Below are 17,126 nucleotides of genomic sequence, written 5' to 3' on the forward strand. Positions count from 1 at the left end.
TCGATATTTAATTTATATACATTAATGGATATATAATAGATTATATATATAATCGATATTTAATTTATATACATTAATGGATATATAATAGATTATATATATAATCGATATTTAATTTATATACATTAATAGATATATAATAGATTTATATATATAAATTAAATATTATATATATATATATATATATATATATATATATATATATATATATAATAGATATTTAATTTATATACATTAACAGATATATAATAGATATATATATAATAGATATTTAATTTATATACATTAACAGATATATAATAGATTATATATATAGTAGATATTTAATTTATATACATTAATAGATATTTAATAGATTACATATATGATATTTAATTTATATACATTAATAGATATTTAATAGATTATATATATAATAGATATTTAATTTATATACATTAATAGATATATAATAGATTATATATATAATAGATATTTAATTTATATACATTAATGGATATATAATAGATTATATATATAATAGATATTTAATTTATATACATTAATAGATATATAATAGATTATAGTAGATATTTAATTTATATACATTAATAGATATTTAATAGATTATATATATATAATCGATATTTAATTTATATACATTAATGGATATATAATAGATTATATATATAATCGATATTTAATTTATATACATTAATAGATATATAATAGATTATATATATAATAGATATTTAATTTATATACATTAATAGATTATATATATAGTAGATATTTAATTTATATACATTAATAGATATTTAATAGATTATATATATAATAGATATTTAATTTATATACATTAATAGATATATAATAGATTATATATATAATTGATATTTAATTTATATACATTAATAGATATTTAATAGATTATATATATAATCGATATTTAATTTATATACATTAATAGATTATATATATAGTAGATATTTAATTTATATACATTAATAGATATTTAATAGATTATATATATATAGTAGATATTTAATAGATTATATATATAATAGATATTTAATTTATATACATTAATAGATATATAATAGATTATATATATAATAGATATTTAATTTATATACATTAATAGATATATAATAGATTATATATATAATCGATATTTAATTTATATACATTAATGGATATATAATAGATTATATATATAATCGATATTTAATTTATATACATTAATAGATATATAATAGATTTATATATATAAATTAAATATTATATATATATATATATATATATATATATATAATAGATATTTAATTTATATACATTAACAGATATATAATAGATTATATATATAATAGATATTTAATTTATATACATTAACAGATATATAATAGATTATATATATAGTAGATATTTAATTTATATACATTAATAGATATTTAATAGATTACATATATATGATATTTAATTTATATACATTAATAGATATTTAATAATTATATATATAATAGATATTTAATTTATATACATTAATAGATATATAATAGATTATATATATAATAGATATTTAATTTATATACATTAATGGATATATAATAGATTATATATATAATCGATATTTAATTTATATACATTAATAGATATATAATAGATTTATATATATAAATTAAATATTATATATATATATAAAATTATATATATATAATAGATATTTAATTTATATACATTAACAGATATATAATAGATTATATATATAATAGATATTTAATTTATATACATTAATAGATATTTAATAGATTATATATATAATAGATATTTAATTTATATACATTAATAGATATTTAATAGATTATATATATATAATAGATATATAATAGATTATATATATAATAGATATTTAATTTATATACATTAATAGATATTTAATAGATTATATATATATAATAGATATTTAATAGATTATATATATAATAGATATTTAATTTATATACATTAATAGATATATAATAGATTATATATATAATAGATATTTAATTTATATACATTAATAGATATTTAATAGATTATATATATAATATTTAATTTATATACATTAACAGATATATAATAGATTATATATATAGTAGATATTTAATTTATATACATTAATAGATATTTAATAGATTATATATATATAGTAGATATTTAATAGATTATATATATAATAGATATTTAATTTATATACATTAATAGATATTTAATAGATTATATATATATAATAGATATATAATAGATTATATATATAATAGATATTTAATTTATATACATTAATAGATATTTAATAGATTATATATATATAATAGATATTTAATAGATTATATATATAATAGATATTTAATTTATATACATTAATAGATATATAATAGATTATATATATAATAGATATTTAATTTATATACATTAATAGATATTTAATAGATTATATATATAATATTTAATTTATATACATTAACAGATATATAATAGATTATATATATAGTAGATATTTAATTTATATACATTAATAGATATTTAATAGATTATATATATGATATTTAATTTATATACATTAATAGATATTTAATAGATTATATATATAATAGATATTTAATTTATATACATTAATAGATATTTAATAGATTATATATATAATAGATATTTAATTTATATACATTAATAGATATTTAATAGATTATATATATAATAGATATTTAATTTATATACATTAATAGATATATAATAGATTATATATATAATAGATATTTAATTTATATACATTAATAGATATTTAATAGATTATATATATAATATTTAATTTATATACATTAATAGATATATAATAAATTATATATATATATATATATTTGAGGTTGATTTTTATTTATTTTTTAAACCAACTAAAAACTTTTCACCTGGCCTTCATCATTTATTTGTTACTTTTCAAATGTCTTTTATAAACAGATTTGACTGTTTTAGCCTTCAGACGCAGACTTTCAATATTAAACTATGAAAATCCATTATAAAAATACTAATTATTACATGTTTAAAACTATGATCATCTAAACAAAGACAGAAATAATAAATATTGAAATGGTTTGAGTGTAGAAACTGATTTTTATTTCTATTTCTACAGCTTATTGTTATTATACACAAGCGAGTCGAAGTAAACTGTGCAATTATCCAACATGTTTTCTCCTGCTTTTAGTGTATTAAAACATTTGCCAATTAATCTCAAACTCGAAAGGTCTTGCTTATTTTATATACTGTGGAAATTATATTAATTCCTAAACTAAAATTACTAAAACTAAGCTGAAATTTATAGCAAATTTCAAAACAGTTTTAAAATAAAACAAATTTGAAAATGCAAAACTATAATAACCTTAGTGCCCACTGACTTTGTGCTTATGACTCTTAAAATAGGGCCCTAAAGCGGAAATCTAGTACATTGGTTCTTTTGACCACTGACAATAATTTTAATAAATAAATATCTAGCTGATAAAATACTTTAGAGTTGAGCATAACTATAAAAATTATTGACTATAAAAAAAAATGTCTTTTCCACATCTTCCCTCATATTGTACCTGATGAGTTTGACAGCGAGTCCGAGGTCAGCGATGCAGCAGGTGCCGTTCTTCTTCACCAGTATATTTTTACTCTTCAGGTCTCGGTGAGCGATGGCCGGTTTTCCCTGCGTGCCGCAGATCTCCGTGTGCAGGTGACACAGACCGGACACGGTGGAGAACGCAAGCCGCAGCAGAGATTTCGTGTCCAGCGTGGTGGATTTGAGGTAGTCATACAGTGATCCGCTCTCATGATAGTCCGTGATCAGATACAGCTGCGTCCACGAGCCTGTGCCTTTAATATCAGCAGCGATGAAACCTGACGGGAAGAGAAAAGACATGAAACTGAAGAGAAAGTCAAGCAAAATGAAATCAAAACAACCTATGAGCCAAGAGCAGTGCTACCCTTCAGGAAGAGAGAGAGAGAGTGAAAGTGACACAAAAGTAATAGTTACAATGTAACAGAATGTGTTACTGTTACTAAGAGTAACGCCATCACGTAATGTTACAATGAAAAGACTGTTACAGTTCTAACAAACATTTCTCAGTTATCAAACCCCTTGTGTCTCAAACTGCCTGTGATGACAGCTGTCAGTCATACTGAGCGCTCAGTCTTGACCAATCAGAACACCATTTTTACCCAGAATGTTCTCGTGTCTCATCAGGACAGTCTGATAGATCTCCGTCTCTCTGAACCAGCTGGCTTCTTCAGTGGTGAAGAAAACCTTCACAGCGACGCGCTCGCCACGCCAGCGACCCATCCACACCTCGCCGTAACGGCCCTTACCGATCTGCTTCACCATCTGGATCTGTTTTGCAATCGTTCGCTGCACCTGCCAAGAGAGAATGCCCATAAAACACAGTTAAACAACAACTAACAGCAAACAGGTGCTTTTAGAAGTGTGGAAATCAAACTTCAGTTTTGTTACTGTAAGGAATATTCCTGGTTCAAGCAACTCTATGGACAGCATTCATCACATACTGTCCATTACCATTACAGAATTTGAATGATGTACAACATGTTGTTGTTATGAGTGTGTCTGACCAGCAGAGGGAGTCCTGATCCACTGCCTGAACTCTGAGACTGTTCAATCAGATCCTTCAGAGATTCTCCAGCGGGGATGAACGTCTCGTCCTGTTCCAGACCGATACTGTACCTCGCTCGACTCTCCTGACGCTTGTATCTGTCACAGACAGGAAACAAATATAATTAAATGATTAACTGATATTATTAAGAATCCAACATGTACTATGAGTGATGCATGTACCTGTAATAGCGGAAAATGATGATGAAGGCCAGAACGACACTGCAGACAGTCACAGAGATGAAGAGCACAATGTGATGAATACTGCTGTTCAGATCTGTGCAGAACAAACAAATAAATTGTGTTTACAACAAACAACATGTGACGGCTTCATCTGTGCTTCTTTCTGTATCATTTCTGGGTTTCTATCATTTTCTGATAATGAAAAGTTTTTGGCCTCCACTTTCTCTCTGTGTGTGTGTGTGTGTGTGTGTGTGTGTGTGTGTGTGTGTGTGTTGAGAACTAGCGGAGGGAAATGTAGTCATGATCGATCACATTCTTCCTGCTGCTGCGTGCTGATCAAGTTTCTGACGGACGACACCAATGACAGCTCAACGAAAAGAGAACACGCGCTGGGACTCTAACCTTACCATCGACACACACACACACATTTTAAGAATTAAAAAACATTATCTATATATTCATTTGTTTATTTACTTATTTTTATGTATTATTATTTAATTTTATTTATTTGTTATTTAATTTTTTTTTCTCCAAATCAGGATGTCCATTCACTTCTATTGTTGTCATTAAAGGTAAACTTAAATTACCATAGACTACCCCTAAATTTAGCTTAACATTTTAAGAACTTAAAACATTATTTCTTTATTTTTCCAATTAAGGATGCCCCAAAAGAGAGGTATTGTGAGAATACGATTTATTCCCCAAACGAAAGGCAAGTACATCCACACACACACACACACGCACACACACACACACACACACACACACACACACACACTCTCTGAGTGTTGGAGGTGTGTCTGCACTGTGACAGATCGTCAGATATGAGGAAACTCAAGCGCTCCCATGGGAATGCGTGTCCTTTTCATTAGAGTGATTGAGAACGCTCTCACTGCAGACCACATTTCACCTGCGCAGCTGCTGCAGCCCAAAAGCTGCGGTTAGTAACACTTGAACCTGTCAAAAACCATGAGACCAGAGACGGGTGTGATTGTGTGTTCTATTCGTGATCTTATGACTGAACGTTACTCCGATGTCCCGTACCAAATGTACTGTGGCAGTACAGTGATAGTAATGCTGTTGTATTTTGATTTACACCGCCAGGAGTTTGGACACACCAACTCATTCTTAATTATTACAATTTTATCATTTCAGAATGATAGTCAAACACAAACACAATTATGTGAATTATGTAGTGAACAAAAAGGTTAAATAAATCAAGTCTTCCACCGCAGTGGATTCTGTCATTATAATGCTGTGTGTGTGTGTGTGTGTGTGTGTGTGTGTGTGTGTGGTCTCTCTCACCAGGTCTCTTGAGAGGCGGCAGGGTCGGGTGAAGGTCACGGTTACAGTAATCCTGATCCGTACAACATTCCAACATCCTCCTCAGACGAGCGTTCCCTGTGTCCTAATGGAAGAGCATGTGAGATCAGAAGGAGACAGAACTTTCACAACAGCACATCCTGTGGCTCTCTGCTAGAGCATGGCGCAAGCAACATCATGGGTTTGATTCCAAGAAAACACATACTGATAAAATGAATATCTTGAATGCACTGTAAGTCGCTTGGATGAAATTGAAATGAAGAAATGTGTGTATAAATGTGCATATATGACTCACCCTGCACTGAAACTCGGAGCCCATCAGACCCAAACATCCAGATGTGAGCACTGGAGCGCCGCCGTCTTCCTCTTCCACCATAGTGAAGCAATAACCATCAGTCCTGTTCAGAAATTACCATCATAAACATCAAATAAAGGTCCAGTTATACTTCTTCATCAAACCTACACTGTAGCCTGATGTGCACTTCTCCAAAAAGCAGTTACGCAGAATTCAACAGCTGTGATTGGTCCACTTTGTAACTCGAGACCATCCCCAAGAATGATTTTAAAGATATCTGAGGTAGCTTCATATTTTCTCAAAGATTATTTTAAGATCTATACATTCACTTTGCATTTGGGCTCATTTTAATCAGGAACATCTGCTGTTTTTTTTTCTGTTTATGTCTCATTAAGTAACAAGCGAAAATGCGACAAAAAGAAATCTGCTTATAACATATAAACTCTGTGCTTTCATAGTTTTTACTCGATGTATATTTGATCTGTGAGTGAAACAATATGCTTGTTGTTTTCTACTTGAGACCTTTCCGATCTGCACATTTTTTTTCACCGTATGTTTGAGTAAATAATTACATTTTAGAAGTTATGTAAACGGAACAATTCTAATTTGTCGGCAAATTAAAAAGCACTTGTTTAGAGTTTGTCATATTGCATATATGCATTCTAAAGTCCAGCTTCTAAGCTTTAAAATGACACCCCTTTTGTGTTGTTCGAGTAGGTATCAATTAATTTTATATATATATATATATATATATATATATATATATATATATATATATATATATATATATATATATACACACACACACACACACTATATTGCCAAAAGTATTCGCTCACCCATCCAAATAATTGAATTCAGGTGTTCCAATTACTTCCATGGCCACAGGTGTATAAAATGAAGCACCTAGGCATGCAGACTGCTTCTACAAACATTTGTGAAAGAATGGGGCGCTCTCAGGAGCTCAGTGAATTCCAGCGTGGTACTGTGATAGGATGCCACCTGTGCAACAAGTCCAGTCGTGAAATTTCCTCGCTACTAAATATTCCACAGTCAACTGTCAGTGGTATTATAACAAAGTGGAAGCGATTGGGAATGACAGCAACTCAGCCACGAAGTGGTAGGCCACGTAAAATGACAGAGCGGGGTCAGCGGATGCTGAGGCGCATAGTGCGCAGAGGTCGCCAACTTTCTGCAGAGTCGATCGCTACAGACCTCCAAAGTTCATGTGGCCTTCAGATTAGCTCAAGAACAGTGCGTAGAGAGCTTCATGGAATGGGTTTCCATGGCCGAGCAGCTGCATCCAAGCCATACATCACCAAGTGCAATGCAAAGCGTCGGATGCAGTGGTGTAAAGCACGCTGCCACTGAACTCTAGAGCAGTGGAGACGCGTTCTCTGGAGTGACGAATCACACTTCTCCATCTGGCAATCTGATGGACGAGTCTGGGTTTGGCGGTTGCCAGGAGAACGGTACTTGTCTGACTGCATTGTGCCAACTGTGAAGTTTGGTGGAGGGGGATTATGGTGTGGGGTTGTTTTTCAGGAGCTGGGCTTGGCCCCTTAGTTCCAGTGAAAGGAACTCTGAATGCTTCAGCATACCAAGAGATTTTGGACAATTCCATGCTCCCAACTTTGTGGGAACAGTTTGGGGATGGCCCCTTCCTGTTCCAACATGACTGCGCACCAGTGCACAAAGCAAGGTCCATAAAGACATGGATGAGCGAGTTTGGTGTGGAAGAACTTGACTGGCCTGCACAGAGTCCTGACCTCAACCCGATAGAGCACCTTTGGGATGAATTAGAGTGAAGACTGCGAGCCAGACCTTCTCATCCAACATCAGTGTCTGACCTCACAAATGCGCTTCTGGAAGAATGGTCAAAAATTCCCATAAACACACTCCTAAACCTTGTGGAAAGCCTTCCCAGATGTGATACACACACACACACACACACATATATATATATATATATATATATATATATATATATATATATATATATATATGTGTGTGTGTGTGTGTGTGTATGTATGTATTTTTATTTATTTGGCCAGTGTATGCCAAAATATTTAATAAGTGACAATTATTTAATTTAGAAAAGTATACTGTAAGCAAACAGCAGTACAGTATTTGCATTACAGGTCGACCAATAGTGGATTTTGCCGATATCAATAACTAATTAACTGGCTGTTTTAAAATAAATTTATAGATTAAAAAAATAAAAATGTTCCAATTCTTTCCTTACTATGATGGGCACAGACATAGAGACTGCAAGAGTCCAAAATAAATAAAATCGCAAATGCAGTTGAGAACAACCAAAATCCTATTAAGAAACAAAAATGAAGATTTGGTGCATAACGTGGGAATTTTAATAAAAACAAGCACAAAACACACAAGGGACTCTTATTTTGAAATGACAGACACTTGGCTCCGTTACAATACTCAATAATTTAGAATTTGGCAAATTAAGCTTTTTATAGTCCATATATTTCACCAGATGTAATACGGTTTAAGTCATTTTTATGTGTATAGCGCTTTTCACAACACACATCATTTCAAAGCAGCTTTACAGAAGATCATGCATTAACAGAAAATGAAAATGTAATATCTAAAGTCTTAGAGTCACCATTGTGTAGTTTGATTAAATATGATTGAAAATTGAGTATAAAATTTAATAATTAAATAATAATTGTATTTTGAGCCCCAGTGAGCAAGCTGAAGGCAACTGGGTGTGTGTGCACGTGTGAGTGTGTGAGGGTGTGTGTGTGTGTGCGCAAGTGAGTGTGTGTGCGTGCGAGAGTGTGTGCGTGAGTGTATGCGAGTATGTGTGAGTGTGAGTGTGTGAGTGCGAGAGTGTGTGCGTGTGTGTGCGAGTATGTGTGTGTGTGTCTGCATGTGAGTGCGTGCGTGTGTGAGTGCGAGAGTGTGTGCGTGAGTGTGTGCGAGTATGTGTGAGTGTGTGTGTTTGCATGTGAGTGTGTGTGGTGTGAGTGCGAGAGTGTGCGCGTGAGTGAGTGTGCGTGCCAGTGCGTGTGAGCGTGCGAGTGTGCGCATGCGAGTGTGTGTGTGTGTCTGTGTATGAGTGTGTGAGAGTGTGTGTGTGCATGTGTGACTGTGTGTGTGTGAGTGCGTGTGTGTGTGTGTCTGTGAGTGTGTGTGCGTGCACGTGTGCGTGAGTGCGTGTGTTTCTGTGCGTGAGAGTGTGTGTGCGCGTGTGCGTGAGTGCGGGTGTGTGAGTGTGTGTGTGTGACTGTGTGTATACCTGCAGGTGTTGTTTGTAGCGTCTTCAGGACAGTGATGGTAACAGTGACATAATAACATTCTCTCTGGAATCACAGCTGCTGTGCTTCTGCTGCTGTCTTTAGTGCCGCCCACCGTCGCCTTTCCAGAATTCGTCAGTAACATGGTGTCCAACACATTAGCTGCAGAGAGACAAAGTCTTGTTAAAATGCTGAAAATAATTCACCAAGAGGTATCAACGAGTCTTAATGAGTCCGGTAAATTAACACGTGGGTGTTTGGCCTTCAGTATCCATCAAATACATTTTATTCCTGGGACAAAATGCACAAAACTCAGTCAGCTCTGCCTCCATTCTGGTACCTTAACACCCTTATTCCATGACAAACCAATTCCTAATAGATCAAATCAAGAGCGCCCTACAGTTTTTCTTGTTTATTAAATTTTATTCTGAAATGTGTCACATTCTGGAAGTAAAATGGGTTGTGAACATCATTTCATGCAGACTTTAAATCCAGGCAAATCTATCAGATCTGTTGTTTGGCATTGCAGCTCATGATGATGGAGGTGTGTCTCGGTGAACGGCCGCTGTAACTCGTGCGGTGAGATTTGTAGAGTCAGTAAACACTTCAGGCATTTTAATGGAGTGCAGCGACTGTCTAGAGTTTGACTGCAGTTACAAAACAGTGCAGGACGAGAGTTTGTGCACTTCACAATGCAAACACACAACTCACATAACCCGTGTGTGTGTCTCTCTTTAAAAAATGTCAGTACTGTTTCACCCGATGTGAGCTTTAAGGAGCTTCCATATGACTCGCGTCAGCACTGCTGTATACATTGAGCTCGATGGAGTGAAACTGCTTTGTGATTTCTTTCAGTTAACGATTACCTGACAGTTTGCATATATGTAAAGTCTGTGTTTGCAATGACTGGTCTGACTAACACCGTAGTGATTTTCACACGTTTTAACCTCGTTATATGATTATCATACACCTGTACAACTAATAATGGTATTGCAGCATCGTTTATCAATTTGGTTGCTAGGAGACGTCTCTGGTGACAATCGAACAACTGCTGAGCTAATGGGAACGTTGCAGTTTGGTTTGCTTATGCGTAATCTTCTGAACTTTGGGCAATGGAATGCCTTTATTGTTGGAGATCGGAGATATCAAGTCGTAAACATCTGACTTTGAATGGAACGCAGCATAAGGCCAAATGTTGGAGGATCACTATTCAGGATTATGGGTAGTGTAGTTCTTTACCAGCCATTGTTTTTTAAAGAGTAAATGTGATATTCCACTGACTTGTGGCTTCTACAGAATCAAGTATAATCACCATGACATTCTGACATGCAATATTGATTATTGTTAACAGTGGTCGTTCACAGGAAAGGATCTGATCAACACGCTGAACTAGTAAATGCAAATACAGTCCTGCAAAACATGAAACCAAAACCGAGTTTAATGCCGCGAGAGATTGTGTGTAGTGTAAAGATCAGTGTGTTTGTGTTAATGTTGTGATTCGTGTTGAGTGAATCACGGCCAGGCGTTCAGTGTGTGTGTGTGTGTGTGTTGAGAAAAGCTTGTACTGTCTATGATATCACAGCTGCTGGAACAAAGCCACAGACGCTCACGGCCTTGACAAGATTATCAAAAATACCCGAGTCTCTGAGACAGACTGCAGACGCCAGGACGATCATGACACTCTTTAAGGTTTCTGTGTGTGGATTCAGCAGGATTTCAGTCACAAACATAAAATACAGACAGACAGACAGACAGCACCTTTATTCTGTCATGTAAGTGTGATTGCAGTAAAGCTCTTGTTGCTGGACTGAACTGCTGCATTCCTTCATTCTTTGATGAATTAGGCAAAAATTGAACTGTTTAACTGATTGTAATGTAACACCATGCCAGCTTCCATGGCATATTTATTTCATGGCGAAATCCAGGTTAAATGCAGTAAAACATCTAGTGATTAAAACCCCTAGAAACGAATACCGATTAAGGACTGACTTTTTCAAACACATCGAAAGTGTCAGCTGAATGAAACAATTTTGTTGAGAATTTAAAACCCAAAGTCGAATGCGACACTTAAATAAACCAACAATGTGTCCCTCATGCAACTAAACTATTTAATTCTCCAGATCTCAACTTATTTAAAATGTCATTTCAATTTAACCTTGTTCTCTCATAAATGCCATTCAGTTGCATGGAAAAATGATGCAACGAAGGTGAGTGGCGACTGCGACTAACATACTGCCTAATAGAGGTAGACCGATATATCGGTTTTACAGATTAATCGGTACCAATATTTGCTTTTTGGAGCTATCGGTTATTGGAAAAAATATATGCCGATAGTTGCCAATATTTTATTTTCATATCAAGAAACCTCATCTGGTGAATCTATAGGCTGTAAAAAGCTTCATTTGGAAATATACTCACATATAGAGCATTGCAACGGAGACAAATCTCTGTAATTTCAAAATAAGAGTCCCTGGTATATTTCAGGCTTGTTTAAAGTAAAAAGTCTTAGGATTTTAGATCCCATAAAATATTGGGATTTTGGTTTGCTTTTGGAATTTAATGCATTTTGCAGCTTTTATTCACTTTAACATGCAGCTATGAATTGGCAAACCAATCCATACATATGAACAAATAAATAATCTTGTGTTTGATTGAATAAAACTGTAATTCCAGAATCTGTGTGAGTAAATCAGCTCTTCCGCATGCCTCTCTCCTGCACCTCACTGAACGCTTGTTGAACCTGTTACATCCATCTATCTGGAGCTCCATCTGTCCTGTACAGCTATATTATCTGCCCTGTGAATCCCACGGGGGAATTGTAACCCCCATGTGTTTTAGGTAAGATTGTTGTAAATGTTCAGATGTTTTAGTAAATTTTACCCCCAGAGCTCTTCAACAGCCCGCAGTAAAGACACACATGACAAGCGAACATGAATAGCCCATATATAATGATTCTAAGATCGTTTTAAGCTATTCTTCCACCGACATGCGTGAATACACGTCCGGCGTTATGGGCTCGTGGAGGCATGCACAAAAGCACCACTACAACAAAAAATCCTAGGGGAAACACTGCACACACACACACACGCACACACACACACACACACACACACACACACACACCTTCAGTGACCTTTGACCTTCCTGAGTTCATGCAGGAGTCGAGACGACTCATCTATCACCCTCCCGTCCTCTTAACCCCTCGCTCACTACAAAGTGTTCATCAGCCATCAGCACACAAGAACTCAAGATGCAAACAGTGGATTTTAACTGCATTTCCTGCACTGATTTGGGAGTGAATCCATCTGCCATTCCTATGTGGAGTTCTTCAGAGCCTGTCAGTGCGAGCGACCGTAACAAAGGGGGCGGAGCTTAGTGAAGGGTCAATTAGGCTCTGGTATGTTTACGTGACCCCCCCGTAACATATATACAGCTAAATAACTATTCCACCTTATTGCACTAAACTATCAAAGTAAAAAATGTAAGAAATAAGAAAGGCTCCAGTACAGAACGCTTCAAATTGATCCTCGCTGCACATTCAAAAGCGCAGAACTGCAAGATAATTATGTGGGTACACATCTAGTTCACGACATCAAGCAGTTTAAACTATTTATTAAAACAGTGTCAGACATCCTAGAATACTTCAATCTCACGACTAGTCGATTAGTCCGTGGCACATCCCTAATGCACAACAAACAGAAGTTTGAAATGTCTGCTAAAGTTGAGACGAAGAAAGATGAAAGGGACCATTTTCAGCATATTAGAAATGAGACAACAGGCTAAAAAGGTGTTCAAGTCTTTCTTAGTGTTATCACGAATGATGCATCATTCTAAAACAAGTTTTTCTTCATAATCTTTTATTACAATGTAAATACTTGCTCTGCTCCTGCAACACATTTCTTTCGAGACATCCTTCAATCCTTTTCGCTGTCAAATGTATCCTGATAGATAAAATCTAGTCAGGCAGAGAGTTGTCTAATCTTGTTTTTCTTTATCTAAAACAATCAGATTCACTGTTACTGCATGCACACAAACGGTCCATAATTTTAACTTCCATGTGTGACGTCACAGCAGCATCCGGCGTGACACGATCCTGCAGCATCTTGCCAAAAAAATCGACTTGACATTTTTCCATTTCCCTATGAAAACAAACGTGTGTTATCGCTGAGAGCAGCTGTAGCCGTGGGGGAGACATGACCGCGGTCACCGTAACTCTATTAACTGAGAAACACCAATCAGATTGAGCTTCAAAGAGTCCATCTGATAAAGACAATGGTTCAATGTGCAGCAGCTCAGCAGCGGTGCGGGTCAGTGATCCAGCAGGTGTTTGAGGGGACGCCTGTGAACGGCTCTGATCAGAGAGCGTTATTAAGACTACAACACTTTTTTTCTTCTGCAGAACACAAATTACGTTTTTTAGAAGAATATTTTAGCTCTGTAGGTCCATACAATGCAAGTGAATGGTGACCAAAACTGCACATAACGCTCCAAAAAGCACATAAAGGCAGCATAAAAGTAATCCATAAGACTCCAGTGGTTTAATCCATGTTTTCAGAAGTGATATGATAGGTGTGGGTTTAAGTCCTTTTTTGCTAAAAGATTAAAAATATATTATTATTCTACACATCTGGGATGGTATAAGGGTGAGTAAATGATGAGAGAATTTTCGTTTTTGGGTGAACCATCCCTTAAAGTAATATTCCGGATTCAATACAAGTTAAGCTCAATTGACAGCACAAAAATGTATTTTGAATTGTCCGTCAAAAAGCAAAAATGGAGGTTCCAGTGAGGCACTTATAATGGAAGTCAATGGGGACCATTTTTGGAGGGTTTATAGTAGGTATGCACCGATACCTACTATAAATCTCAGTATCAGCCGATACCGATCCCAAGCCGATACCAGTGTTGTTGTTTTGCATAATCAGTTTAGAATATCTTTACATAATTGTGTGGAAATAATTTGGAGTACTCTTTAATATGTAAAGAGACACAAACCTCTAACTACACATTATTTCAATATAAATGTATAGCTTATTAAGAAACACTTTATTATTAACTAGTAAACTGGATAATGTAGCAGCAAAATTAACAGTAATTCCAGTCTTCATGTCTTCAGTAGAAAAGAAACCAGTGTTTTATTTTTATTTTTTTATGTTTCAACGTGCATCTGGACTTCAGATCTCTTTTTTTGTTCAATTTAATTGTAAGACATCAGTCCACTTTTCATTCACACATTTATTTTTTGGAACCCATTCGACTTAAATATTGTTATAAATTGTAAACAAATAATAATGATGACAATAATAATAAAAGTTATTAATATTATTATTGACTTTTAATTTTAAATACAACAGTAATATATTTAAATTGCGCACTTTTTAAACCCTCACGCTTTTATTTTGACATTCTGAACTCTCCAGGAAGTCCTGTATGTGTCTGTTTGTAGGCTTAATTCACTTCTTATTCAGATTCTGGTCAAATGCTCCTCCGGTGCCGTTCTAAATGCATATTATAAGTGAACCGAACTATTGAGCATCTACATCGGAGATGTTGTTCTTGAGTAGTGCTCAAATATTGCACACGCATGAAGGATAAAAATATCCGCGAGTGCATCAGCAGCCTGTGCGTGAGTTTGTGTCAACAGAGCAGCAGCATTCACTAACACGCTGGCGCTGTGCATACTATATATTTACTTATTAAACATCCTTTTGTGATTTACAGAGCTATCGCACGTCTTCAAGTGGCTTTGAATAAAATGCACGAGCCATATGAACTGCTATAATGGTGTTTTTATGGTTCTTTTATGTCATTTTTGGACAGTAATGACCATGACTAACACATAGTATTGGATTTGGATCGGGCTCGTCGAGTATCGGAGCCGATGCCGATCCAGGTATAGGATTGGTGCATCCCTAGTTTAAAGGCAGAAATGTGAAGCTTATAATTTTATCAAAGCACTTACATTAATTCTTCTGTTAAAACTGGTGTATTATTTGAGCTGTTTAAATCGTCATTTTTACAGTCGTTTTAGGGTTTTAAGGTTTATTGATATTACATTGTCATGGCAATGAAGCTGTAAAATTAGCAGAAAAGGTTTGTAAGTGATTTCATCACAGCAAATTCATGTTAACACGCATATTGTTTACGTCTTGTGTTTTATACTTTTGAAACAGTGAGTATTTTAATGTTTACAGATTGACCCCATTGACTTCCATTGTAAGTGTCTCACTGGAACACACATTTGTGCTTTTATTAAAGAAAAGGAGGGACGATTTTTGTGATAATCAACATTATGACACAAATGCTGTCAATTGAGCTTCACTTGTTTGAACCCGGAATATTCCTTTAATACTCTTAATATTTTTATTCTTGCCAATTACACTACTATAAAATCCATGCTCCATCAACTTAAAATACTGCATAATATGTCAAATTAAATAGATTGTATAACTATAGATTTAAGAACTGACTAAACTGGCTAATATGAGATCTAAGATTATACAACAGAAATAAAAATTCTTATTTAATTTTTTATATGATTCAGTATGCAAAATAAGGATTATTTAAAATTATAATTTAAGAATAACACAAATTACCATTAATATTATTTTTGTTCTACTTGATTATACTTATACTTGATCCTCCTTCAGCTGACATTACTACAATAACACAATAAAAAAAAAAAAAAAAAAAAAAATATATATATATATATATAAAAACAGTTGAAGTCAGAAGTTTACATACACCTTAGCCAAATACATTTAAACTCATTTTTCCACAATTCCTGACATTTATTTGTAGAAAACATTCCCTGTCTTAGGTCAGTTAGGATCACTCCTTTATTTTAAGAATGTGAAATGTCAGAATAATAGTAGAGAGAATGATTTGTTTCAGCTTTTATTTCTTTCATCACTTAGTGTACGTAAACTTCCGACCCACTGGAATTGTGATATAGTCAATTAAAAGTGAAACAATCTGTCTGTAAACAATAGTTGGAAAAATTACTTGTGTCATGCACAAAGTAGATGTCCTAAACAACTTGCCAAAACTATAGTTTAAAGTGTATGTAAACTTCTGACTTCAACTGTGTGTGTGTGTATATATATATAGCATACAATGTAAATAGGTTTTTGCATTTTATTCCATTGATCTTTCATTCAAAATATTCACAAAAACCTAACCTTTAATTTAAGTGACATAATTAAAATAATTAAATAAATAACTGAAATAATTAAATGAATATTTTTCTCCAAAACACATTTGCCACAATTACTGGCACCCCTAGAAATTATAATGAGTAAAATATATCTGAAGCATATTCCCATTCATATTTAAAATTTTTAGTGCACCTGTGTGACTAGGAACATTAAATTGTTCAGCCATGACTTCCTTGTTTCACATGGGTATAAAT

General features: G+C 33.4%; 1 protein-coding gene across 2 annotated transcripts in view; it reads right to left on the reverse strand.

The window, feature by feature from the left end:
* The window catches only part of LOC127433083 (bone morphogenetic protein receptor type-1B-like), a 131,073-nt gene that overhangs the window by 5,898 nt on the left and 108,049 nt on the right, over positions 1 to 17,126 (reverse strand). For both annotated transcript variants that reach the window (XM_051684737.1, XM_051684735.1), the window contains 7 exons: positions 9,718 to 9,877; positions 6,456 to 6,558; positions 6,143 to 6,245; positions 4,838 to 4,931; positions 4,615 to 4,753; positions 4,210 to 4,402; positions 3,591 to 3,888 (listed from right to left, as the gene is read on the reverse strand). In XM_051684737.1, the coding sequence (XP_051540697.1) occupies positions 3,591 to 3,888; positions 4,210 to 4,402; positions 4,615 to 4,753; positions 4,838 to 4,931; positions 6,143 to 6,245; positions 6,456 to 6,558; positions 9,718 to 9,877 (1,090 nt within the window). The remainder of the gene's footprint in view (positions 1 to 3,590; positions 3,889 to 4,209; positions 4,403 to 4,614; positions 4,754 to 4,837; positions 4,932 to 6,142; positions 6,246 to 6,455; positions 6,559 to 9,717; positions 9,878 to 17,126) is intronic.

The sequence above is a fragment of the Myxocyprinus asiaticus genome, chromosome 42 (assembly GCF_019703515.2).
Source record: "Myxocyprinus asiaticus isolate MX2 ecotype Aquarium Trade chromosome 42, UBuf_Myxa_2, whole genome shotgun sequence".
Taxonomy (NCBI): domain Eukaryota; kingdom Metazoa; phylum Chordata; class Actinopteri; order Cypriniformes; family Catostomidae; genus Myxocyprinus; species Myxocyprinus asiaticus.